We start from the raw sequence: 23,227 nt of genomic DNA, 5'->3' as shown, positions 1-23,227 counted from the left end.
TAAACATGAAAAAACTGGTAAATTACTAAGCCAATTTTTCAACGTGTTTGAATTGCGTCTTAACAAAGCTGTAAGGTATTACTAAGATACCTAGTTTCGAACAAAAGTATTTATGAGTATGCCTAAAGATAGAAAAGTCCACCAAAAAAGATGTGAACTTTCGCCTTTTTGGCAGGCTTGAACCTTAGCCCGAATGTCTGAACCTTAGCGATACAGACATAACATTTAACTGATATAGTAAAATCAATAAATGAGTTTATAAAATAAAGTTAAGATAAAGACCAGGGAGAACACCACTTTACTATATACAATTAATTAACTATCCAATAAGTAAAACTTCGTAGTTTGATTACTTTATTACTCTAAGGATATTTAACTATATTTCAAAGTACGTAGTAAAGGTGCATACCTACTTCGGTTGAGGATAAAGTTTTGCTTTTACATGCTTAATATTGTATGATACGACATAAGCATGTGTATAGTAAATATTATTTTTAATTTTGAATGTAACAAAATAAGTTTTCCTATAGCTACCTGATAAAGTGGGCTTCTTTGCACTGATTAGAGCACGCCAAATAGCTAATCGTTGCATTTACTTACTTTTGCCGCAATACAATATCCGAGCTATAAACCCAAAGCGTTTCGAATTCCCTCTTCGACAGAGCATACTCAGCAGGACCTTGCATTCTATAAAAGAACAGTTTGACAAGCCAGTCACTTTCCCAAAAATGTCACATCCGCCATTTCAGTTTAATTGTATATATGTAAATAGTGTTTTTTGTACAGTAATATATAATGACACAATCCATCTAACTTTTGCTGGTCAAGGATAAAGAGATTTAGTTAATAAGTAAGTATTTTACAACATTCCTACCAAACAACAGAAAACAGTGTGCTTTTATTAGGCACGTAATACGTGTACGCTTGTAAATAAGTTGACAAGATACAATGACTACGATCAGCTGGTGCAGCGTTTCCTATTTCGTTCAGCGCTTGGATCCTAACCTAAACACGTGTTGTATAGTGTTTGAAACACTAATTATTTATGTGATTTATAGTGACTGAAAAAAATATAATGTTTAAATGACTGCCTTTGCAAACTAGTTAACAAGCCTTTGTAGTAGTTGTAAACAAATAACTGTTTTTTCTCTAAGAAAAACAAATTATTTATTTGATTTCAAGCAAAACATTCTTAGTAACTCAGTTCAGTTCTGTTAACTGATGAAGAAGTCTAAGCTCGTATTCAATCCACCCAAGAAAAAAGTTATGATTAATACCTATCAATGACACTTACATAGTTGTAGTTGATAACATGAATATCTTCTATAAGTAACAAATTTGTATTAATTGCACTGTTTTATTATGAAAAAAAAAACTCTTCCGTAAAATATTTTTATTAGTTGCAATGTTTTAATATGAAAAAAAAAACTACTTCTACCGTAAAATATGTAAATAGCATTTAAACTCAAACTATTAAAACATATGATGCAAATGGTTTTATTGTTATTTCGTGAATATTAAACACCACAATTTTTATCTCTCCCACTATTTGTTATATTATTTTGCACTGAAAGTATAAAGAACATTCCTCACAATTTGATGTTATCGTAATGCCGTTAGGTTAAATGACTAGTTACTGTTTTCATATAAACCTGTTCATTATATTTTATGTACCAAGTAAAGGCTAGAAACTATAATCATTCATGGTATAACATATTTCATATTTCAGCTTGTGTGTTACATGATAATAATTCTTTAAAAAAAAGTACTAAAATATATTTTCAATTATTTTTAGCTTAAAACTGTATTTGTAAACCATCCTAACAATGTTACTGTCAGGCTGTAATTAAAAATACACTATGCACGGATTCAAGACTCACTATTACTCTCGTTTGATAAATCCTATCAAAGGACTTCATACCCAGACCAAAAGTATTGAATACATGCTCAGAAAGGAACTTTATTTGCGAACCTTAGGGGTCATCGAGTTTCAACTTCAGGAACCTGTTTGTGTGGATTCAACCAAAGCAACAGACTCAGTAGGAAAGGAACTGTCCTCAGATAATCCTCTAAGCATAACCTACTATGGTATCTGCAGTGACTGGTCCCTCTGCAGAATTGAGCTAAAGCCTTTCTTCTACGGACTGTCTTGAGATGTATGATGACTGATAAACATCAGATTGTTCCATCATGGTCAGAATATATATCGCAAATACATAACCTTCCCCACATAAAAAACCTTACTAGAACAAACAAAAGTCAATACGTAATATAAATAGTGGCTTTCTATCATTCAAATTCTACCCACATTAAGATCTTGGACTAGACGAGAGTTTCAATGTTCCACAACATTGCTAACCCACCATTCCTGCAAAATCTACAGTACAGAATAGCAGCTGCAGCAGCTCGTTTAGAATTATGATTGGGTTAAAGGAAATTCCCCCATCTGCTGACATAATATCCGTGGCAGAAACAGTGCGGCCCTGCCTTTCTCAAGGAGTATCAGCCGGTAGCCCCAAGCCCCAAGTACAACACTGCACTGAAAAGCGACAGATTTCTCCCTTAGTTTCTCACTTTCACGTAATTAACACAGACTCAAAAAAGTGCACATCTATTTACATGCAACATGTTATGAAGATTTTAATGAAACAGTGTATGATACAGATACTTTAGAACAATTCCATGTTTCAGGAAAGGCGTTCTGGTACGAGGAGGCTGCAAGGGCGCTACGACAACGTCTTAAGGCTCTGCCAGATACGTCACAGGCGAGGCCTAAGGCACGCGGGGTTGTGTTGCTGGTGGGGGATGGTCTTGGAGTCACGACATCCACGGCAGCGAGGATATTCAAGGGACAACGCCAGGGTCAGCAGGGAGAGGAGAGTATACTGGCATGGGATCGTCTACCTGCTGTAGCTTTGGCTAAGGTATTGGTTATGAATCTGTACTTGTAGAGTAGTAATAATAAAACAAATAAAAGTAATACTGAATGAATGAATGTTTATTTCCACATAATATATACAGAAAACAATAACATACTTTTTAATACAAAATACTTACAAAATAAAACTAAGACGAAGAATAAAAAAGAACATTTCTGTATAAACTAAATTAAATTGATTGTATGAAATACAGCAGACATAGGCAAGTGCTGCCTGTGCGTCTGCTGGGTTGCTATTTAAATATTTATAGTAACCAAGTCATATGAAATTATGCATATAAAAAAGATGAATAATGGAATTTAAACTGTTGCTTAAATGTTATTAGTTTAGAAAGGAGATTTATGAATTGTAAAATTGAATAGATCTACAATGAATACAGTTTTGAACTGGTGGGGACTAGACTACTATAGTTCGGCCGCTTAGAAAACGACCTGCGCGCTAATGCTAAACCAATGCTGGAGGAGGTCGCTTTCTAAGCGGCCGAACTATAGGATTAATGCCGGATCAGGATAGAGGGGGCAAGGTTCGTGTCAAACACGCCGGTAATCAGCTGTGATGATAACGTCGGCCTCATCTATACCAAGCCTGAAGAAAAATTGTTTGGTTCTGAGTTTGAAAACATTAATTGAAGGTGATTCAAAAGGATTATCATTGGTAAAATATACAAATATATTGATAGTATAGTTTATTATACTATAGTAGTATAAGTAGTATAGTATATTATTTTTTTTGAGATATTAGAAATATAGAAAGAATCCGTTTTAGAAAAAGTATAGTTTATCTGAAGTGATGAGATACCTACTCGTGAGGAGTAGCGGGTACTGTGAGAGTGAGTTATTCCTTGAAATATATTAGTGTGATGTTTAAAGATGTTTATTTAGAGGCTTTTAATGAATAACTGTCGAATTGTGAGAATAGACAAGTCCTCAAACAGAGCGTCAGTCGGGTGTCGTTTGCATTTACCAAACCCCACTTTCAATATAGTTTTTTGAGCCACATTTAAAGGTTCAAGAATACTTTTATAACAACCACCCCACGCAATAATACCAAATAAAAGCAAAGATTGGACATAAGCAAAGTATGCCATTTTTAATTCTTTCATTGATAAAATTTCATTCATCTGTTTGAAAGCAAAAATATATTTCCGAATTTAGTTTCTGAGATAAGTAGTATGAATATTCCATTTCAAACGCTCATCAAAAAATACACCCAAGTATTTGTACGAGTTTACCTTATCAATGCTTTCGCATAAACAAGTAGTCCTTTGATAGTCATTACAATTATGAATAATTAAATTAGTTAAATTGAATTCAGTAGGCCTACTTTTACTTAGGCTACGGCCACACGGGCGTTTTTTTCACGCACAAACGCAGCGTGAAAACACGCGAAAAATTAGAGTAGCATTGAAACAAATAGGCGCCCGCTAATGCGGGAAAGCACACTGCGTGTGGCATACCTCATTTCATTTAATGCTGCTCATATTTCTTGCGTTTTTTCACGCTGCGTTCTTGCGTTAAAAAACGTCCGTGTGGCCGTATGGATATTGGCATGAATTTGGTCTTAGATACATTTAGCGAAAGAATGTTTTGATTCAGCCATCGTAAATAAATCATTGAAATAGTTTGTTCTTATGTTATGAGGAGAAATACAATCTATACATTTTTTAAAGTTATGCTTCTACATTTTCTAGATTATGAGGTGATTAAAAGTGACAGAGTCACTAAAAGTAAATATTATTTTCAACCATTAGGAAATTATTTGCAATGTTTTAGCAGAATTTGTTCTTAATATTGAGGTTTTATGATATGTTATAAATAAGAACAATTTATTAAAATTATAGCTTATTTTTTAAATTTGAATTGTAGCCTATTAGTCCAGTCAATGAAGGGGTTTTAGAGGACATGGAGAGGGGGAAATTTTTTTTCTGCGGGAATGTGTTCGGGGTAGTTAGAAGATAAAAATACCAAAAGTCCCCGCCCCTGGCCCTGCTGCTTCAGCGGGGGGAGGGGGGGAAAGGACCCATTTTTTTGTTTTTTGCTTCTACACTGAAAACCGTGCATCGTACGGAAAAAATGTAAATTATAAAAAGAAAGATGATGAAATTTTCTACAAGAATGGTCATATTCATTTCTTCCGTATATGCATTGGTTTAAAAGATATTCTCAAAATAATATAAAAATTCCTTAATAAATTGATTTTTCACGCGTTTTTTGTCAAATAAGTTTATATAATCCATTAGCCTGTTGTTGTTTCACATCAATCACGATAGAAAACAGATTTTTGAACGCTAACCTATATAATATAATATATCAATCGTATATATTGTGTTAAAAATAGTTTATATACATTTAAATAAGTTATGTATATTTGCCATGGAAACAAGTAATTTTGGCATAATTATTACACAAAAAATTGAAAAGATTATGTTTGTAGCTATATTTGTCCAGGTTTATTTATATCAATTACCGAAACCAAGACTTAATACTATTGTTTATGGTCTCTCCATAATTTAATTCTTGTTCATCAGACTCAATATCTGCCATCGATGTGAGAGTGCAGTGTATATATTCTTCACCTTCTTATTTATCAGAATTGGCATTCTATTTAAACGGCCCCCTTAGCAGTTCTGGCATAACCGCCAACGAGGAACATTTAATGGACATTTCATTGCATGTACAATGTACATCTTTCATTGCTACAATCTTTAGAATATTTGCAAAAAACAAGCCCAATATTTCTCGTGGGTTAGGTGGTTCATTGGTTAAAACTGGGAATAGATTACCTTTTTTTGCGCTCCCAATTCCACATTTCTGAGGGTAGTTAGTTTTCCAAACAGAGTTGTCCTTGATTAAATGATACAAATGATGAAATGTCAAATATTTCTAAACTGACAGCAATGTTTGAAAATCATCCACTCTTCCCTGAAACTCAAGACATCATGTCAATAGCATCTGGGGTTGTAGGAGATGAATCCGTTAACTGCAACGATGCTGTATTACGTAGTCTGCGAGTAATTAATCAAATTGTAATCATTTGCAGACAACAAGCTGTCACGGGAAAATATGGCTCTCCCTTTGTCCTCTGTGAGTTCAACCATCGATATCAATGATTAAAACGCTGCAGCAAAACCTTTAATTCTGTTTCAAAGGATTTGTATAAGTTAAAAAAGTTATCAAGATTTAAAGGATTGTTAAAGATTTGAACTTGATCCATTTCCCTTTGTTTAATGAGAGTGGTATGAGTAAAGACCAAAAATGCCTGCACTGTTTAAGTTCTTTGGAATCAACCAACAACAGTTTTAACGACTTTTAATTTGGTTATAGATGGGGTATTTCTCGCGCATAAGGTTATATGGCAAAGGGGATCTTCAGTGTCTGTGATATGTGATGGATACGTTAGGTTCGTGGATACCTATTACCTTGTAAGGTAATGCATTGTTGTTTTTGACGGATATAGCAATTCAGAAAACAGCACGAAGTTGGCAGACCAAGAAAGACACTATAGATTGAAAAAGTCAGTAGCAGTGGCAGTCTCAGGATTTAATTTCAGTGGTTAACCCCCCCCCCCCCGGAAAAAATTTGGAATTTTAAGCACACAATAACGTATTTTTATATGCATTTGAGCTCTAAAATATCTTCAAGCTAATAGTATTTATGTTAGCTAATAAAATATTTCGGAGAGGATATATACCTACCAACCCCCCCCCCCCCCCAAGGGACCGCCACTGGTCAGTAGATATTAATTTGAACAAAGACACCGAAATTATAGAAACCAGAAACAGTTAATCTCTAAACCAAGTTTTTTGCAAATGTACTAAAGATTATAACAGTGCCAGATGTGCAATTTGTGCATGCAAGAAAATGTCCAATACAGTAATTGTTCTCCGTTTTGCCAGAGCTGCTAAGGGAACTTTTTACATGAAATGCTTATTCTGATAAATGAGGAAGATAAAGAATATACAGGCCTACACCGAATTCTCACTTCGATATCCAATATTGAGTCTAATCAACAAGAATTGAATGATGGATATGTCCTAGATGGTGGTTTTCAGTTCCAGATGGCACCAGTTTTTGGGACAGAAGTCGGACCCTCTCGTCCCAAGTGAGCCAGACCATGAACAATAATATTAAGTCTTGGTTTTGGTAATTGATATAAATAAACCTGGACAAATATAGCTACAGACATAATATTTTTAATTTTTAGTGTAATAATTACGCCAAAATTACTTGTTTCCATGACAAATATACATAACTTATTTAAATTTATATAAACTATTTTTAACACAATATATACGATTTATATATTATATTATATAGGTTAGTGTTCAAGAACCTGTTTTCTATCGTGATTGATGTGAAACAACAACAGGCTAATGGATTATATAAACTTATTTGACAAAAAACGCGTGAAAAATCAATTTATTAAGGAATGTTTATATTATTTTGAGAATATCTTTTAAACCATTGCATATACGGAAGAAATGAATATGACCATTCTTGTAGAGAATTTTATCATCTTTCTTTTTATAATTTACATTTTTTCCGTACGATGCACGGTTTTCAGTGTAGAAGCAAAAAACTAAAAAATAGGGTCTTTCCCCCCCTCCCCCCGCTGAAGCAGCAGGGCCAGGGGCGGGGACTTTTGGTATTTTTATCTTCTAACTACCCCGAACACATTCCCGCAGAAAAAAAATTTCCCCCTCTCCATGTCCTCTACTGACATATTGTTGCCCTTTTGAGCATTCATTGACTGGACTATATATAAATTATGAACTTAACAAATGGACACGATTGAATTGTTCCTTCCGTATAGGCTATACAAACGACACGATGATTTATATTTTGTTATTGTTATTGTTAAAATGATGACTACATACTCTGACGTACTCTGAAAGTGTAATAGCATTTGTGAATGTTTATCTAAATAACAGCTGATTTATAGTTTTGTATCTTAAAATATCACAGGACATAGATTTTATGACTGACAAACGCCTTTTAAATTTCAAATGATGCTTTATTCATTATTTGTTTATAATAATTCTGTTTACAGTCCTCCCACAATAACACTACAAATTTTAATATATATGAAGCCGTATTAAGGATTCGAAGATTACGGTGCTTTACAATAATAATAAATAGTAAAACCGAAATAAATTTTAATGGTTCATCCAAAAAGGCAAGAGTAAAAAATAATTCTTATAAGAAAGGTAAATCAATGAACTAGTTTAGAGAAAAACACAAATAAACTTATATATAAGATCGGATGGAGGTGACATCTGAAAGTTCAAAACAACACAATAAAAAGTATATTCCCATACTAAAAAGTCCAAAGTTTCAAACTTTATCACGATTGTATGACTCGTTTGCAGAAAATTTGCAACAGAATACAAGAACACTGCTACATAAATTTGACCAAACAATATCCTTTCTAAAACCAATTCGAACAATAAAAAAACAGTCGTTTTTCAGATATCAGGATTTAGATTCTAGTCTTGTCTATCCAATATATCTTTAAAGACTTCTCCATTCGAAACTTATTTCCACAAGAGTCGTTAGTGTAACTCTCAAGACACTATTTTGGCACCAATAGCACTTCCTCACATCGCCAAGAAGTTCGGTTTCCATTGAAGATTCAAAAGTTGAAATCGTATTACAAGGTTATAAATCTAGGCACCTGGTAAGATCAGCATGACAGTTGAAACTAGCTGTGTGGAACAGACTTTTACAACTCTTATAAAATATTGATTCTTAATTAATTTCCAGGATTAGTCTTAGCTTAAAATAAATTATCAAAAGGCAATTATTTTTTATAAATCTACCGTATGTTTATGAATTATTCTTTTGATATTATATATGTGATTCTTTTAAATAAATGGTTTATATTTAATTTTATATAAATCCTTTAACTGTGTTTTTACTAAACATAAAACTACTAAATCAATCCCTGCTAATATATGTCTCAGATTTGGTTTTATTTTAAACATAAATTCTGTAAATGTTTCAGTAACAAAAGTTAAAATAAATAAATTGAGAATGATTAGTTAAAACGCCTTCATAGTTGAACTGATTACAAATCAACATTATTTATTTATTTATTTCAACGGCAACTACCATTAAAAAAAAATTAAAATAAGATGTATTTTCATTGATTAAGATAAGAATAAGAATAAGAATAAGAATATATTTATTTCCAACATTACAAATTACAAAAATTACAATCGTGGCTGTAAAGCAAAGTACAAAGGAAAACAATCCCCACAAAGACTGTACATCTGCGTGTGGGGTGAGTCTTCTCCGTCGCTCACCACTTTACAGACAAGATAACAAAATAAACAAATAATTATTTAAATAAAAATAAGTATTTTTTTTTGCCATATTGTTGGCATAAAAAGACTGGACATGAACAATATTGAAGTACTTGAATGAGGGTGCCAGTACTGAAGTAGTTTGGTATTATTAGCCTAATTTAGTTTTAGAATCGTCATCGACTTTCATTATGCCCTGTACTGGGATCTGATGAGCTCTTCGGCAGCATCATCGCTCAGACCGAGAAGCCAACGCCCGATCTTTCTGCTGAAAACCGCGACACTGTCTCCCTCCCTATCTCTTATCTGTATGGGGAGATTAGTGCGTATAATGTGGGCTAGATAGTGAGGGGTAAGAAGTTGTGCTTTATTGTTCAATTTGGGAACGGAGATGCCTATGTGTGTTCTAGATCTAGTATCATAAGAATGTAGCGAATCGGAGAAAATTTTGCTTTTGTTATTTTTTGAAAAGGTTATAACTGTTTTAGGAATGCATGATTTTTAGGAGATGCATGATAATATATACATACGACAATATGCAGAATAAAACATATAATATGAATGCGTAAGGGGACATGACAATGATACGGCTTTGCATATGACGTTATAAATTAGAGCAGAGTAAATTGACAACAATATAAATTAACAACAGTGTGAACAACGATACAAATTGAAAACTAATAGACTAGAACAACATGTAAATAAATTAATAACAATAACAACAATGTAAATAAATTAATAACAATAACAACAATGTAAATAAATTTACAACAATAACAACGGTGAACACAAATAATTTGACTACATATAACAACAATAAACTATGGCTAAGGCAACAGCTTGAAAAACTATGACGAAAGTTAACGTAACATAAAAAAAAGTATGGCCCTGGGAAAAACTAATTCGATAAAACCAAATATTTTTTATATAACCAATCAATTTAATGTCTACTGACACTGCTTAAGGTAAGTATAGTAATGAAACTTAGCAGTCTCGAAGCATAAATATGAGTATTAATTGCAATTTTAAATTATAAGAAAATATTTAGGTTTAGTTACAAATAATAGCAACTGGGCGTTGAGTGTTTTGTTTTAGCGTCTCGAACTTCAGTGGGGGAGTGAGTGACCGCTTTCCCTAAAAGAGTTTGAATCAGTTGAATACTACCTTTGAATTATTTTGTAAACATGCCACTGGTGTTGGCAACGAAAAAAATAGTTATTTTTATGTATAATAAAATAGTGTATTTACTATGTATCTAATAAATAATCCATAATTTTGCAGACGTAAGCAGTTTACATGTACAAGTTAGCAAACAATGTAATTAAGTGTTCTTTTTCAGACCTATAACCTGGACGCCCAGATCGGGGAGTCGAGTGCTTGTGCTACTGCACTTATGTGCGGGGTCAAAGCTAATTTTGAAACACTGGGGCTCGACGCTGGAGGGCTCTTTGAAGATTGCTTCTCTGTCTTTAACTCTAAGATCGACTGTTTGCTCTCTTGGGCGCAAAAAGAGGGTGAGCACTCCTTTATCTTACTGTAAACATCTATCTCATACACGTTTTCTATCAGTATAAAAAATACCCTTGGCACAGTATACCTACAGACTAAGCGAATTTCCCTTTACCTGGCTGGATTTCATACTAAATATTCCTTTTAAACCGGCAGATTTATTTCCTATTTAAATAACATTATTTTAAAGGGTACTTAGATTTGCTGCTACAGGGAAGGTACTGAGGTGAACTTTTTATTGAATTTTTGAAAGCTTAGTATGAAATAAACAAAATTGCCAAATTCATAAACAAGCAAATTACAACAATCTATTTTAAAAGAACATGGGAATGTTAAATTTACATTTTTGTAAATTATCCCCTTTATAACCAACCATTAAGCAAACGACAGCACTTCAATATATTAAATTATTTATTTTTAAAGCTCTACAAAATGGTTTAAATTTATATTAAGACTTTTTTTTCAAAAATGGGGAGAAATTACATCATAAAATCCCCCTATAAACCACCGTTCGCATAGCTCAAACATGCTGGTCTGCGAACTCGTATGAATCGATGTAGGTTTACATGTTAATACCAAATTTAATCAAAATCGGATCAGTTTTGATTAAGTTATCGCGCTAACGGATATATATTAATGTACATGAATTTTAACGGATAGTGTTTTTGGCCTATGGGAAACTCAAAAACGAAAAAGTAAATCAGTCCCAGGTCTAGGTCTTACCATGAGACCTACGGTAATAGCTTATACCCTTTATGGGTAATTCGCTAAAACTGAAATAAAGGTCTAAAAAGCTTAGCTGTACTAGTAATATTGTACCACCTACAAATTTCAATTGCTCTACAAACCCTCTATTATCAAGATAGACATAATGTCAAAGATTTTATTTGGTATCACTTAGCTCCTGACAATCACCATTAAATCTTCACCTATCACGAGCAACATATTCCACCTAAACCAGAATAATACTTTCATTTATTTCAAACATACAGTAGTGTGGACCATTTCACAAACAGCGGTATCCAATCATATCCGATGTAGCCTCACATCATACGTTTATGTAATATTCATATCAGACATGTTCTACTAGTACCTGCAATCCTACATGATCCTGATGTTTAGTTCAAATACCGTATACAGTTATGTGATTCATTTTACAACAAGCGGTTTCCAAACAATACCAGTTTCCTCCATGTAATATTTATCTAAAACCTGTTTCTCTAGATCCTACAATCCTACACGATCCTGATGTTCTTTTCAAATATACAGTTGTGTATTAAATTTTACAACACTGATTTCTAAAAATCAGCTCTGAAGCACATTATCTTAATATAAAGTGATTATTTTGAACCCTCAATCCTACCCATAGATAAATACCTATTTTTGGAATATGTATGCAAGTAGACTATTTTATATGTGTATTTTTTTGTGTTACCTATTTCCGTTTATTATAAAACCCTTTGACATTATAGGATTATTTCTAATATTGATTGTTTCATAATACAACGTTTTTTGGATGACTGAAATCTGACACCATCAGATGATTGTTTCCCGGAACATAGAATTTAGTTTAAGCTATATTTTAACAATAAAAACACTTTTTACCTGCAATTTATTATGAATGAATATTTTAACTATTATTGATGACTGTTGCGATTGAGCTACGTTCAATAGAACCATTCAATCAATACTTACTTTAATCGTTAATTTGATGACCAAGAAGGACACAAACTCATTTTCAATAGTATATGCAATAGTAAAAATATTTTTTAAATACAAATTGTCTCATATCATACCCATAAATCCCTAAGAATCTATGTATGTTTGTTGTGCATTAATGTATATTGTTTATCTTAGTGAAATGTTTAATCAACACGTATAGGTAACGATTTCTACTGTTATTGAGCAAACGTACGATTCAAGATTAACTGTTTTATATTCTGCTGGAGTCCGGAATTCCGCCCCACACACGAATATCTACCATCCGGAAACGAACGTTTGACACTATCACTGTTTCGGATAGTATCACGAATTTATATTCTGAAGAGAATTTCGCTAAATCATTAGTATTTCTCTTTGTAGGGCTATGGATATTTGATACTATGATCCAACCGTTGAATGTGTAGATTTTATAGGAAAAAAATATTGGCCATATTTTAAATCCTTTATCAAAATTTTATAGTTAATTACATGTCTTTCTATACGATTATTGGTTGTTCACACTCCAGAATGTTGGTATTATTAGCATATATATTTTTTTATTTGTTTAATAAATACATAATTTATACAAGAGTGAACGAGAAGTAATTATTCATTTGATGTGTATGTTATAATTTTAAAATTTTAGTTTGAAACCGATATACCCAACGGTCCCCACGGGTTAAAAAAAACCAACCCAACCATATAAATGTTTTTATCGTCTATCTGCTAAGATCTGTTTATTCGATCACTTAAAATGTGTTAAATTTATTGATATTTAGTAAAAATTTATTCCGAAGAGGTCCTAAAGTTACAAAATAATTCATAAGAATGTATTTACAATATTTTGAATAGAAACTCGGTTAAGTCGCTCAACATATTTGTATTTGAGCTGGCATTAGAATTTCTTATCGATGACTTTGTTGGTTAATTTATTAAAACGAGATTGTGTAAGTATTGTAATATTTTCAAACAGCTAATTTATTTTGATAACACCACAGACCCAACACTTACTCCAACTCCTATTTTAACGAGAATAAAGAATAAAGAAATTTAAGTTTAAGCTATTAACTATAGGCCTTTTCTATGTCATAACAAATTAAATAGGTTACAACCTTTTTACTTAAATCCGAAAAATCCGAACGCATTTATACAACTAAAATAACGATTTTGGTAAAGTTTATAGCTAAAATAAAGTTACAAAACTCTATTTTTGGGTCACATATTACTCTTATATAAACACTAAGATAATTACTTACCTATGCTCATAAAACAACTTTTATGAACTTGCTACAATCAATAAATACAACTAAGAACATACCTGCATATTTTAAGTTGAAAATGAATACATTGTCAGTGTAGGATTGAGTAAGATGGCCCATATAGCTGTAATACCAACATTATCTTTTTTTCGTAAATACTATATTAAAAGCCTAATGATTGACAACATTTTAGTTTATTGTTGAACCATCAGATATTTTTCAGATGAGCTTTACCAGACGAGCATTATAGCCACATTGTTAATCAGCTTTAATTTACCATAACAATTAGAGCAGTTTTTATAAATGGTACTTAAGCTTTCAGAGGTTTTAGAAATAGTTTTGGATTTTTGTTATTAGTTTAATGTTGATTTTCTTAAATCTTTGTAGCACAATCTGTTGAATTCCATGTGAATAAAAACAGATGTCGATTACTTCTTATTCATATATGATGTGTAAGCAATATTTACGAATTTCAAAGGTTCATATTCTTGTATATTTATATAAATACAAATTATGAGGAATACAATCGGTATCATATTTGTGATCACTTTGAAGGTTTAATAATCAAGATTTCTAAAAAAATGTCGATAAAAGATATTTAAATAAAAGCGTTTATTGGACGTTGTAGTTTCATCTCTAGATAATAATCGTGAAACCCTTGTAATATTTACTAGCTAATAACAAAGATGACGTTTTTATTGCAAATACACTCGTAAAAGTAGGTTATTATACCAATATATCTTCAAACGTAAATAAAATAAACAATGACACAGTATGACTACAAAATGTCTTCAATTCATTGTCATTCTACCACCAAAATAAAGTAACATGAAACCCTTTAAAAGCAATTTCTTTCACTTATCCAACAAGGAAACAAGTCAAGCGCGTTTTAGGTAGAATATCGTCAAATCTCTGATGGGAGTAGAAATCCCACATCAATTACAGCATTTGCGTTTTGACCTCTTACATATTCCATTCTTTATAAGGAGTTGGAGGCATATTCTTTATTCTACAAACAAATTTAAATAAATCTTTTTACATTTTTAGCAACTTATATTTTAGAGTAGTAGACTTAGCCTTCTTTATTGATAAAAGTATTTATTTAATATACCTTGGGACGAAAATGAATCTCCGTGATATTACTAGCCCTAGGTCTGCACCTTTGCAGTTTTTAATTTGGGAGGTCTCAAGAACGAGGATACTATAGTAAATAATTCACTTGTCTGTAGGAGAGTTAATCAATCTTCATGTCTTTCGTAAATCCTCGAATCAATTATTGATATGACTATTTGACTAATCTTGTAAATCTTCTGGTAATTTATTATGTTTTGAGGATCAAACTGTCCCGACCAAGGAAAGGATCTATGGTTTGAACCGTAAACATTTTTTAAAAGTTTAAATGAGCCAAAAAACATAATGACCAGTGTATTTAGTTATCATTCTACACCAATTTCCTGACAAGTGTTTCAAAGTACTAAAATAAGATCGTCTTTCCTCAGTTATTTTTTAAATATATATGAATGAAAATTCAGAGTGCTAATTAATTTATGTAAGAGCATCATAATTGGTTAATTTATGGTTTATTGGAGGCCTAAGATAAACAAAAACGATATAGTATGTCCATGAAACAACACACCACAGAAATCATTATGAATGCTATTACTTTTCCTACCCGCACAGTTATTTTAACAAACCATTTTAAACTTTGTAACATATTTGTTTAGTTAAATGTTTTGACATAAGTGTTTTGCTGCAAACCTCATTCTACTCTTAACGAAAGAATACTGCCACACTATTCTGGTACTGGACACTAACACATATCGGATATAAAACCGAGGAAACCCGTGATACTTCTTTAAACAAAGTTTCGAACTATAGTAATCTGTTTATCTTCAGGAGATTTTATACTGAAATGAGTACAGTATAAACTAGTGTCAAATTGTGCCCCTAGGAATGTCCACGGGATTGGTGACCTCTACCAGAGTGACCCACGCTACCCCTGCAGCACTCTTTGCCCACTCGCCCAGCAGATATTGGGAGGACGACAGTAAGGTGCCTCCAGCGGCGAGAAAACTCTGTAAGGACATCACCAGACAACTCGTCGAGGACGAACCAGGCAAGAACCTTAATGTAAGTTTACTTACGCGTAAGTCCTGCAATTTCAACAAATCTAGTTTGTTCAATCCCTGAATGCAAGTAATGGATTTGTCAAAAAAACTTCATTATGCAAAATGGTCTTACAACTCAGATTTTTTTTCAGTAAATTTGTTTTTTTATTGTGTTTTTACTGTGTGAACATTTGTTTATGATCGCTCAAAAGCATATAAAATATCAATTCACATTCGAGCAATGGCAAATACAGACTATTTTTATCAGGGTACTATTGTGATCAATCATCACAATTATTGCTAGTTTTACCAGCGAATGGTTTCATTTACTTGAAAATCTTAAATTCTATATGTTACGAGAATATCCGAAAGGTAACAATAAAAACATTCAATTCTCCTATATTATAATGCAAAATGCTTAGGGAGTCTCACACAATATTCAACAGCTCACTGCAAGTTGTTACCAAAGATACAGTTGTTTGACCACAGATTCCCTGATATTGATGCTTGGAAACTTGATAGCCTACAATTAGATTTTCAAACTTGAAGGATGGAATCACTTCTAAGATGTGAAATTATAGGTTGTGATGGGTGGTGGACGACGCCACTGGCTGCCCAGAGCAGCAAGGGACCCAGAAACTCTGACTGAGGAGGGTCGCAGACTTGACGGACGAAATCTCATCGACGAGTGGATACGAGACAAGCGAAAGAAAGGTCTCAAGGCAGACTACGTATGGAACAAAGGGCAAATGGATGCTGTAGATGCGGCTTCCACGGATCACTTGTTGGGTTAGGCTTTCAACCAATATTTTGTCACTTTCTTATTCTTGAGTCTATGCTTTCATACATCTGTTTCCAAAGTGATTTTTAATTTAACTTTATTGAATTATGTTAGCTTAGTAAATTTCTTGTAATGGCCAATGCTGCGTGTTATAAGGAATGTTGGCTATCGTAACATTAAACAGTATTTAAATTGTTAAGTTTAATTATAAACGATGTTTTTTTTTTACTTAATAGAGTCAACATACTAATATCGTAGGCCACAATAGCCTCAAAATGAAACACTTAATCGATATCTAATGAAAAATGGTTTTCCAGGTCTATTCTCTTATTCCCACATGGAGTTCGAAGCAGATAGAGAGTTGGGACCCAGCGGTGACCCGTCGCTGGTTGAAATGGTCATAAAGGCTCTTAGCATTCTCCTGAGAAATCCTCAAGGATTCTTCCTATTTGTTGAGAGTAAGACTACCTTAATTGTTTATACGCTGTATTTCTTTTATTCCTAATTTTGTAATGGTAATTCGCTTAAGATAACGTAAACCTTGGTACCTGTTAGATATAGAATTTTTAACAAGAGTTATAAATTAAGGGAATATTATCTATTATATCATAGATAAAAGGAGTATGTCTATTTCTTTTAATCTATGATTATATTTATGATAGACAACTATTCGGTAGTGATAACATATACGTTTTAGGTGGAAGGAACGACCATACCCATCACTATAACAACCAATACAGAGCTCTTGAGCAAAGTCTCATGCTTTATGCTGCTCTGATGGCTGTCTTCTATGAGAGACCTAAATGTTTTAAGTGGAAAGGTCAACCATACTCATCACTACAACATCCCATACCAAGCTCTAGAGCAAACTCTCACGCTTTATGTTGCTCTGATGGCTGTATTGACTGAGACCTTGAATGTTTTAGGATGAGGGATCGACCATGCTCATCACTACAACAACCCATACCGAGCTCTAGAGCAAACTCTCGCTGCTCTGATAGCTGTATTGACTGAGATCCTGAATGTTTTAGGTGGAAGGATTGACCATGCTCATCACTACAACAACCCATACCGAGCTTTAGAGGAAACTCTAATGCTGGACGCTGCTCTGCTGGCCGTGTTGTCTATGATAGATCAGTCACAGACCCTCATAGTCGTCACGTCTGACCACTCTCACGTCATGACTCTTGGAGGAATATCAACACCCAGAGGGAATCCCATACTAGGTATGTGCTATTTTTACTTCTCTTGGATTAAACCTATACGAATACTACATTACCTATAAAGTGGCTCAAACCAATTGACACTATCCAATGCCTCAAAAATATGTTTAACCATTTCTAATTAAATACGCAAAGAATATAACAACTACAGCATAGTGATATAAATGTACAGGTACTGACTCCCGAATGTCTGATATGGATGGTCTACCGTACTCGACCCTGTTGTATTCTAACGGCCCTGGATACTCCAGTCCAAGGTCTGTTCCTGGCAACGGCACCGGGGACTCCCAGAACGCCGTCCACTCCAGTGGAGTCCCTCGCCAGTGGGCGACTCATGGAGGAGAGGATGTACCTGTCTATGCTCAAGGTCAATACTTGATGGTATATATTTTTCAGAAATTGGTTTCCACCCAATTTCTGCTTGCCAACTTGGTGCTTGTATTTGTTGCTTAAATATATTTCTGTCAATACACATTAAAATATGTTTTAACACATATTCACCCCTATTCTATTCATGAATGACATGAAATAGACAACCTTTTAACTACGATGATGATGATGCTACGTACAAAAGGACAATCATTTACACTACATGCTGAAATGTAGTTAAACATTCAAATTCTCGATACTTAAAACTAGATTATTTTAAAGTAAATTACTACGTGTACACGTCCTAGCTTGCTTACAGGTCCGATGGCACTACAGCTGTTTAGTGGTACAGTGGACCAAAGCTACATCCCACATGCTATCGCCTACGCTGCCTGTCTAGGACCATACACTGCGAGATGTACAGGGCGCCATCTTGACCCTGATAATTCTGTAAGTCTATGATAACTTCATGTACATGTTCTAAGCTATTTATTAGCTTTCTAGGATCCCTAAAACTAGTAGGATAATACACTTCTGGAATCAAATATTTAAATCTATAATTAATTTATTTTAATGCACATTTCCTACAAGAAACGTGTCTTTTGCAAGTGCAGGCACAAAACTCGTAGAATATAATAACTTTTTTTTTATTGATTTATATTATGAAATTCACACAGGTAACTTGTACCAAATTGACTTTAGCCAGAATAGTAAACGATTTTAGTCATATTGTGCTAAGTATGAAGATCATAAATCTTTTATTTCGATTAATTTTTGGATAAGTCAATTTATAGAATGCCTTGGGACAAAATTTTCTATTAATTCATAAAAAAATAATTAAATCCCCTAGTGTGAAATAAAAACTAGAATGTCCATATGTTATGAAACTAACATTGGAAAATGGTCACACGTTGGGAGATATTAAACAATAATTGTACGATCCTCAAGATTTTACTCTTCAGCTGTTCGTTTAAAACCGGCTCTTTTTTTATTTTATCACTGCAGTCACGTCCGGCCTTTTCGAGTGAATTATGCCTTACAAGATTTCATTTTCCTTATTTAACCACACAGATAAGCATTTTTTGGTTAGGTTAATTTTTCTAAGAATATAAATAAGTATTGTTTGAACTCCAAAATAGAAAACAGTTTTACTATAAACTAAGCTCTGTAATTAATGGGACTTTGAAATGACATTTTGCTTCACCAATTCCCTGACAGCTATCTTTCTTGTCTCTCAAAAACAAATCAGACAAATGGAAACTGTTTTAGTGATTATAAATCCGTTATATCTGCGACGAGACGAGTTGAAACCCCTTTATCTTTGTTGACATACAACTATAAATGTATAAATGGACACTGTTATTGACAGCGTAGACTGCTCATGTTATTTTTTACATCTGCAGAAGACAATTAATTATTAGTTTTAGTAGGATTTTATTAAAATTAAATATCATGCTATTTTATGTTTTAAACAATCGCAGTCTATTTTAGTGAAATTATATAATAATTTGTGTACAAACTTAAAGTGGCGTAGTTCGCAAACTATTTGGTAATAATGATTTCAATGGATTTTAAATTCTGCAAAAACATTCGTTTCACTTTAATATAATTGACATTTGCTTTCTGTTTCAGAGCTGTTTACCTGACAACGGCAAGGGGACCAGAGTTTTGGCAAGTTCTGTCATGTCAGACGATAGAAACTCTCATCATTTAGCAAACTGTGGTTATAGTCATAGATACAGCGTTCTTTGTATTTTAGCTGCCGTTGTTTTACAAACATAGGGAATGCTTATTTTTTACCTTCTGTAAATATGTAGATATGTTTATACGGTGTACAAATATCTAAAATGTAATAGTACAAGTTTTTATCATCTTCGATATATTATTTACCCGATTCAGCCCTTTTCTTGATTTACTACATAATTTATCTTAATTCATTGGTCAACTTAAGAGAATGTTTCTTGTACTTAGAGACAGTGCTCTAAAGGACTTCATAAGAAAGGTATGTTTTATAACATAAGGAGTTAATTTGAAATGAACCATTACAGATTGTTTGTCATTATATATCAGGCCAGCGTCTTTTGGCCTGGATAAAAACTGCGGAACGAAAATTTACAATACAATATTAACTAGTCAACGCAATATAAAAGTGTGAAATTAGTTTGATTATTAATGCGTTTTTTCTGTATCCAAGAATAATAATAATAAACCTAAGACATTTAGAAGTTTGGACTTTATTGATCTCAGTTTATAATGATAAAACAACAAAGATTTATTCGCACTTAAGTAACTTCCTCCTTGATTACTTTAAGGTCAGCCGTTACAAGAACGTGAATACTTGCCACAGTGAGTTGGTTGTTTGTTTTTAATCTTCTGGCTTATATCTGAATGAGCTTGCTGGCTGAAAAGCTTGTTATCCTTTGTTTGTTCTAGTGAGATTGGTAAATGCATGCGAAGTTCGTATCCGATATACTGCTTAAAGATTACTCTTGAATCATTCTGCATTAACGTTATTCGTGTATGTTTTGGGCAGTTTGTATTACCATCGTGGACCAACTAAATAATTATACTCGCATAAACCTGCACAGTAATTAACAGTTTGTATCAGTTAATTATGATTTTTCGTAGAAGGCTCCTTCAGTCTGTCACCAGTTTCATAGCCGTGTACGTGCTTAAATGTTTTTGTGTCGTGTTGTATATGTACTACTTATTAACAGTAACAGTTGACGCAATGAAAATAAAGAAATCCCGAGAAAAAGGTAAACACCACAGTATTTTGGTTTAGTGTACTACATTTTTTTTTTTTTTACATTTACATTTGTTGTCATGAGAGCCGAAGCCCCCTGACTGCTTACCCGGTACCTATCCTTCAGGACATACCCGGGCCCCATGATGTAGGCCGAAGCTTACGCATCAACCTTTAGCACATCATGGGCGGATGACTTAAGGTCATCAGGCTCGCCGGCTGCCGAAGCAGACCCTTCGGAAAGAGGGTTGCCCCTCAATCCTAACCAGGGATTCCGGCTGCTTGTTTTACTCCACCTGGGTTCCACTAGGTCGGAACCTAGAGGTCCATAGTAGAGCGCCCCGACGCATTTAGTGCAAGCAACACTCGGGACCTATCTAATCCCTGACAGGCAGAACCCGCCATCAATAGCCAGGAGGAAGGGGACCATCAGCACGCTGACGGGGGGAACCCCAACCTCCCATTTACACCGCTGCCCGATCGAGGCCTTACCCATTGCTGGGAAACCAGAGATAACCAGAGCGATAGATCCCCAGATACCCCTGGCGGGCTCGGACCCAGCACCCGATCTACTTCGTTTGCCCGTCAGACCCAACATCACTGCCAGGCCATCAGGGTTTCCCAAAAGGAGGCAGGTATAGAAGTGGGACCCACCCGGATGAACCTATCCACCAGAGGTGGCGACACCCTTGACTCAATTGAGGTTCCGGGAAGAACCCCCCACACTCAAGATAACCATACCGTCCGTGCTCAGAGACAGGGATAGGTTTGCATAAGTACCTACAAACCGTTGCCCTCACACTGCGGAAAGTTACGTTGCCCTTGAGTGTCCCCGTGAGCTGCGGGTACTTGCCCGTTTTCACCTCCAGGAAAGGTTACTTCCAAAGTCGAGGATTTGCCCACTGAATGCTGGTCGCACACAACAAGCAGGCCGAAGCCCAAAGAACCACAGACACAGGTAGGTTAGAGATTATGATGTACTTCCATCTCTCCTAGAGCTAAACACCCCTCCATCCTGGATAAAGGAATGTCACTGGGACCCGATGCCCAGTCGACCATGTCTGTGGCCAACTTGAAAATGCCGATACCAACACGGAGCATTTACCTCCCCTCTGGGGGCTAGGTATTTCACCTCCCAGGACGAGGCTACTTCCAAAGTCGAGGATATGCCTCACAAAATGTCAGTCGAACACAACAGGTAGGACTCAGTCACAACCACAGTTACAGGTAGATGAGGAGAGGCGGAATTAACGGCGTCACTGAGAGCTAAACACCCCCCCCCACCCTGAATGGAGGGAATGTCACTGGAGGCTCCCCCTAAGGGGCTGGCGCTTACCAGTCGTCCATAACTGTGGTCTACCTGAAGTGCCGGGTCTGACACCGGGCAGTTACCTCCCCTCTGGGAGAGCTAGGGTCCGCGTGGTCGCCCAGGCCACGAACCCACGCAAGCGTGAGCCCCCTGCGGTTATGTTTAGTGTACTACTACACCCGACGATGTTGGGGGAGCGAGCTGTCTAGTGGTTAGAGGGCGGGACTTTGGTTCCAGAGGTCCCGGGTTCAAATCCCGCCAAATCACCAATGCATTTTATCTAAATGATAATGTCACAACTTCTAGGTCTAGCCTGAAGTAATGAGACAAACAATCCCAGGCTCGTGCCTAGCGTCTGAGGGCAAAAAAAAAAACACCCGACAAGTAATCTCCGAAATGGCCGAAGTGTTATAACCAAATAAGGATTGCGAAGACAGTAAGTACCTACATATTTATACAGTTAATTATGCCATTAAATACATACTGGCGCGTATTTAAGAATTTATGGAGACTGAAGAAAGTACTTAAACAACTCTTTGCCTTAGTATTTAAGTATGATCCATTTATTATAACCACGTGTGATATGCGTAGAATATGTTCCTACGAATCCAATAAATCGACAATCTGCAATTGAATATTAAATGTTGATAAGAGGTTGATGACATCACAGTATAAATCTCACATAATTGATGCCTCTATAATGATGTTTTGTAGTTTGATTGTGATCCTACGCTACGGATTATCATAACTCGCTGCCATGGAATATCCAATAACAAGTCAATTTGGTCTGGTAATGCAGTAAATGATCCCGCTAGTTCTGCTGATAGGATGGAGTTGATTAAACGCTCAAAACCCCAGTATGCACCGTTGTCTTCACGTGCTGTCAGAGGTATAAGTGTGTTTTTTAATTACAATCGCAGATCTTCGCCAATGTTCCCGTGATTTTATTGTTGAATTCATCGAACTGTCCAGAAGTGTC

The 23,227-nt window shown here is 34.6% G+C and overlaps 1 protein-coding gene across 1 annotated transcript in view; it reads left to right on the top strand.

Moving 5' to 3' along the window:
* The window catches only part of LOC128998374 (alkaline phosphatase-like), a 93,910-nt gene extending 73,935 nt beyond the window's left edge, over positions 1-19,975 (top strand). Inside the window, exons 2-10 of the mRNA XM_054424484.1 lie at positions 2,692-2,924; positions 10,583-10,757; positions 15,664-15,842; positions 16,402-16,609; positions 16,919-17,059; positions 17,633-17,827; positions 17,997-18,191; positions 18,513-18,643; positions 19,826-19,975. Coding sequence (XP_054280459.1) covers positions 2,692-2,924; positions 10,583-10,757; positions 15,664-15,842; positions 16,402-16,609; positions 16,919-17,059; positions 17,633-17,827; positions 17,997-18,191; positions 18,513-18,643; positions 19,826-19,975 — 1,607 coding nt within the window. The remainder of the gene's footprint in view (positions 1-2,691; positions 2,925-10,582; positions 10,758-15,663; positions 15,843-16,401; positions 16,610-16,918; positions 17,060-17,632; positions 17,828-17,996; positions 18,192-18,512; positions 18,644-19,825) is intronic.
* The last annotated feature ends 3,252 nt before the right edge of the window (positions 19,976-23,227 follow it).

This window comes from Macrosteles quadrilineatus, unplaced genomic scaffold (genome assembly GCF_028750875.1).
Source record: "Macrosteles quadrilineatus isolate MER2022 unplaced genomic scaffold, UCM_ALF_1.0 Scaffold_7__1_contigs__length_78375512, whole genome shotgun sequence".
Lineage (NCBI taxonomy): Eukaryota > Metazoa > Arthropoda > Insecta > Hemiptera > Cicadellidae > Macrosteles > Macrosteles quadrilineatus.
This window is presented reverse-complemented; position numbering and strand designations above follow the sequence as displayed.